General features: G+C 66.4%; 1 protein-coding gene across 1 annotated transcript in view; it reads left to right on the top strand.

Annotated features, from left to right (window-relative positions):
• Positions 1-3505: 3505 nt before the first annotated feature.
• Positions 3506-4624, top strand: part of LAMA5 (laminin subunit alpha 5) — a gene marked incomplete in the record, with an annotated part of 67947 nt that continues 66828 nt past the window's right edge. Inside the window, 1 exon segment of the mRNA XM_014591307.1 lies at positions 3506-3716. Within this exon segment, the coding sequence (XP_014446793.1) occupies positions 3506-3716 (211 nt within the window).

The following is a 4624-nucleotide window of genomic DNA, read 5'->3' as shown; positions in this document are numbered from 1 at the left end:
ATGTCTAGGGCCCATGTGGGTGGTGCCGGAAGGCACAGGTGGCCCATGGCTGCTGCTCCCGCCGGCCCAGAACTCCAGTGTGCATGAGGGAGCCCGCTTGTCCAGGATGAGACACCTTGGGAGCTACAGGTGCCGCCTCCTCCAGGGAAGTCCTCCCAGCCCGAGCCCTAAAGCAGGCAGGGGAGCTGGTGGCGGTGGCCCCCTCTACGGGACTGCCGGCCCAGGAGGCAGGGTTGGGCACACCGGAAGCTTGGGCTCACAGCCCCTTGCCCTTCCAGGGTGCAGTCCTGGCCCTGTCCCAACTCTGGCTCTGCCCACTGGACCTTCCTCGGGGACCAGATTCCTCCTGGGCTTCGCCTCCCGGCCATATAAGGCTGTCTGTGGGCACCTCTCGGAGAAGCTCAGCGCCCGCACCCCGCCCGCCCACTGTGGGAACCAGAGCTTGGCGGGGAAGCAGCTGAGGGAGCCTCGTTGGGAGAGAGTGGGCCACAGTGAGCCAGCCCGAGGGCTGAGCTTGGGGTCCCTGGGTGTGCTGGGAGGCCAGGTCCCATGTCCCCACCCCCTTCCCTGCAGGTCTGAGCCTGGGGCTCCCAGGAGTGCCAGCCAGGGGCAAGGAGCAGGGAGCCCTGGGGGAGGGGAGCAACATTAAGCAGACAGCTGACACCGCTGAGAAAGGCAGGCACCCAGGCTTGGAGAGGACAGCCGTGCATGGGGTGCCCTCATCTGCTCCCCACAGGCCTGGGGGCAGGAGGACGAGACCCCCAACTTCATACCCCAGCGCGGTGTGGGCGCCCTAGGCCTCAGCTCTGGGAGCTGGCCCGCCCCTTCCTCCAACCTCTGTGGGGTGGGGGTGGGGTCACAGGGTCCTAGGGTCCCAGGGCCTCTCACTGATCCCCTTCCAGAAGGCTGGTGGGTCTGGGCCAGGCTCTGGGAGTACTGCCTGAAGCTGAGGGTGGGGGCCTGTGTCTGGGGCTGAGGGGAGGCCTCTGAGTGGGACAGGGTGGGGGTGATGCTCTCCCTGCACCCCCCCGCTCCCAGGGCTCGCTGGACAGAGAGGGCCACAGGCCCTCTGGGGCAGCTTCTCTGAGCTCCCAGGCTGCAGGGTGCTTGCAGGCTGGGCCGGGCCTGTGCAGGCGACCAAGGGACCCTGCCGTCCACATCTCTGCCTGCGCTGTGCCAGCTGCTGTGGGGGCAGGGGACTCAGGCCCAAGGAAGTAGGCTCAGACCTCCAGGGCCAAGTCTAGGAGGGGGTCTGAGAGCCTAGGGCCACAGTGGGGGTATGGCTTGGAAAAGGAGGGGAACCCCTCCTCCCCCCCAAGCTGGGGAGAGAACGGGCAAGACTCCTCCTTTCCAGGATCAGGCCTGGCAGCCAGCAGGCTTCCAGGGATAGCCCTGACAGCAGTGACCACCCAGCTCAAGCCAGACCCCACAAAGAGGCACCCCAACATCAGCCAAGGGGCAGAGGCCACCACACTCAGCTAGAGCACCATGGCCAGGGGAGTAGGGCGTCCATGGTGGAGCCTGGACTCTGGCCTACTGGTCCTCATGCTGGACACCTCGGAGCACCCTGAGGGCTCTGAGTGTCCCAGGGTCTGCCTGTCCAGACACCAGGCCGAGCCATGCCTGGGCCTCAGCTACGAGGACTGTGAGCCAGTGGTGGAGTGGAGCCTCTGGGAACCCCTGTGGAGAGCCCAGACCGAGGGGACAGACCCTTGCAGAGGGCCAGCACACCTAAGCCTGGCCACACCTCCGTCTGGAGGCCCTGGCGCACACAGCCCAGGAATGGCCTGTGCCAGCCCTGGACCTGTGCAGTAGCCACTGCCTTCAGACCACTGGCCAGGTGGCTAGTCTTCTCCAGCCCCAGTCCTCCTTGGTGAAAAATGAGATCGTGAACACCTGAGCATGCCAGGGCTGGCGGCCCGAGAGCCAGACACAAGCCACAGTGCAGGCAGGCAAAGCTCCTGGGAGGGCCTCGGCCAGCAGCCATGGGCCGAAGCCTCTGCCCTTTAAGCATCAACCAGGGCCTGGTCTCCACGGCTTTCTAGAACCAGATGTCCCAGTGGCCACCTGGAGCCAGCGGCCGTCCTCAGGCCAGCCATGCCCCGACGGCCCTTTGCCGGTCCGTCTGGAGGTTGGAGATGGGCGGCAGCCCTTACGGGGTGGCCTGGGAGGCTCCTGGCTGCTCAGGGTCTTCTTGGGGCAGCCTAGTTGCTCTGAGGCAGGTCTTGCCCCTGAGCTCCAGTCCCCAGGCTCAAGGCTCGGGGCCAGCTTTCAGGGCCACGCAGGGCTCCTGGCTGGGCAGTGCGACAGAGGTCCCCAAGCACTCGGTCCCACAGGGCCTATGATTCCTTGTGGGACATCTCCCAGCTGTGTGTCCCCGGCGCTGGCAGGTCCACATGCTTGCCAGAACCGGCCGTGGCCGCCCCGGCCTCTCTGCCCACTGCTCGCCGGAAGGCGTTGGAGCAGACTGAGAGAGGGAAGGCGTGCTGCATGGCCCAGAACGCGGCGTCGACCTGCCCCCAGCCGCCTCCACCAAGCTCAGCCCGGGGGCCCACAGGGCAGGAGTGGGGGTGCTCAGCTGAGGGCCAGGGCCAGGAGTGCACCTTCTCCTCTCGGGCTACCGCTGACCTCCAAGGCTCCACTCCAGGCTCCTATCTCTCTAGCAGTGGACGAGGAGGGCTCTGGCCTCAGGCGGACCATGCAGGACAGCCCCTCACCACACTGGGACCCTTCTGTGGATTCCAGACAGGACTCCCTGGGGCCGTCTGGTTTGCTGGGAGGTGGGGAACTACACTAGGGGCTGGTGTTGGGGGGGAGGTGCCGGATAGACATGGCCAGCTGTTTTCATTGTCAGAGGGTGCCTTCACCCCCCCAGAGAGTGAGACAGGAGAAAGCACCCCTGCTGGGGTGTGGTCACGCCACAGCCCCCTCTGTTTCCCCATCCCGTCGGAATCTGTGGCATGCTCAAAGGTGCACACATGTACACGTGCCTGGCGTGTTCTTCAAGCCAGGCTGGGATTCCATCCAGCCGGCTGTGTGGAGTCCGGCTCCCTAACCAGTAAGTCACGGGCCAGCCCGTGCGCTCACCTGGCCCCGGCCTCAGTCTCCCCATTTGTAAATAGAAAACATGCCAGGCTGCCGAGGGCTCAGAGCCTGGGGGGATGAGACAAGGCCGCAGGGGCGTGGCAGGGCTCTGCGTGCAGTCTGGCCACCCCGTGGCCACCTTCCCCTCCCCACCTCCTCACCCCTCCTCTGTTGGTGCTCCAGGGGCAGCCTGGCCCTAACCTGCCCTGCTAGCTGACTCAGCGCCTTCTCAGGTAGCCGCCCCTCCTCCCTGGTCCGCACCCAGGGACCCGGAGTCCAGCTGGTCTGTGGGTAGGAGGGTTCTCAGCCTCTAGCCCAACTGTGGGGGCCAGGGCCCATGTGGTGGGGAGAGCCTCTGGCCAGCAGGGAGGTAGTGGCGGTGACAGGAGCTCGCCCCTGCCTCAGCTGTCCCAGCGGGATCATGAGCCAGCTCCTGGGGCCCCCAGGCCAATCCGGATTCCTGGAGCGCTCAGCATGCCCATCCCCCTGCGACCCCTCCCCCTCCAGGGCATCTCCAGCTCCCACCAGCTTCAAGGGAGAGCTAACAGTGAGGTCACAGGTGGGGCTGGGGAGAGAGCCCAGCCCCATCTCCAAAGAGAAGCCGCCCCCTCTGGACCCGCAGCACAAGGAGGGTGGGCGGTGATGCCACCCGAGCAGAACAGCCGTGGGCTCGGGACCCACAGGAACTGCCAGCCAGCACCGCACGAACTCCTCCACCCAGCGAGATGTGAGCTCCCTGGCCCATGCGGGACCATGGTCTAGCTGGCCTGGCTCAAATACCAGGGGAGCTGCCAGCCCAGATGCAGCCCGGGGCTTCCCTCTGTCTATTCTGCCCTGTTCTGCTCGGAGCCTGGGACTCAGGAGTGGAGGGGGGGGAGCCTCAGAGCACCTCTAGGTCCTGGGCTGTTCGCTCACTGTCTCTTGGCAGGGCAGGGCCCACGGTGGGCTCAGCGTGCCCTGGGCAGAGGTGCAGCACACACAGGTGCTCATGGCTGCCGGACACAGCCCGGCTCCTTTCGGGGCCAACTGGCCCAGGGTCAACAGTCCCCATCCCTGAGGGGCATGCTGGCCCAGTCCTCCTGCCTGTTCTCTGACTGGACAGGATCTTCGAGACCAGCTAGGCAGGCAGAAGCCAGGTCAGGCTGAACTTGACCTGGGGGCCACACCGGGTCTCGGGTCCCTTGCAGATGGAGGGCCTTCCTGGGTGGCCATGGCCACCAGCTGCAGGCAGAAGGCACCTTTCTGCATACCACCAGGACACAGCGATACGGGGGTCGCGGGGCCACCAGGTCACCCAGAGGTGTCCCAGTCAGGCAAACTAGGGGAGCAGCAGGGAGGAGTGGCCAGAGCACTGGGAATGGAGGCCCCCACCGGAGAGCTCGAGGGTCCTACCTGGGCCCCAGTACCACCCTGGGGAGGGGGGAGGCGGTGCAGCGCATTCCTACGTCCTGGCTGCGAGCCAGCAGGTGCTCCTTCCGGGAGTCGGCCCGGCCCAGGTCGGAAGGGTTAAGGCCTCCCAGCTGCCCCTCCCCCCCCCCCC

Source organism: Tupaia chinensis, unplaced genomic scaffold (genome assembly GCF_000334495.1).
Source record: "Tupaia chinensis unplaced genomic scaffold, TupChi_1.0 Scaffold000558_1, whole genome shotgun sequence".
NCBI classification, from domain to species: Eukaryota; Metazoa; Chordata; class Mammalia; order Scandentia; family Tupaiidae; genus Tupaia; species Tupaia belangeri.
Note: the sequence above shows the minus strand (reverse complement) of the source record. Positions and strands in the feature narration are given on the sequence as shown.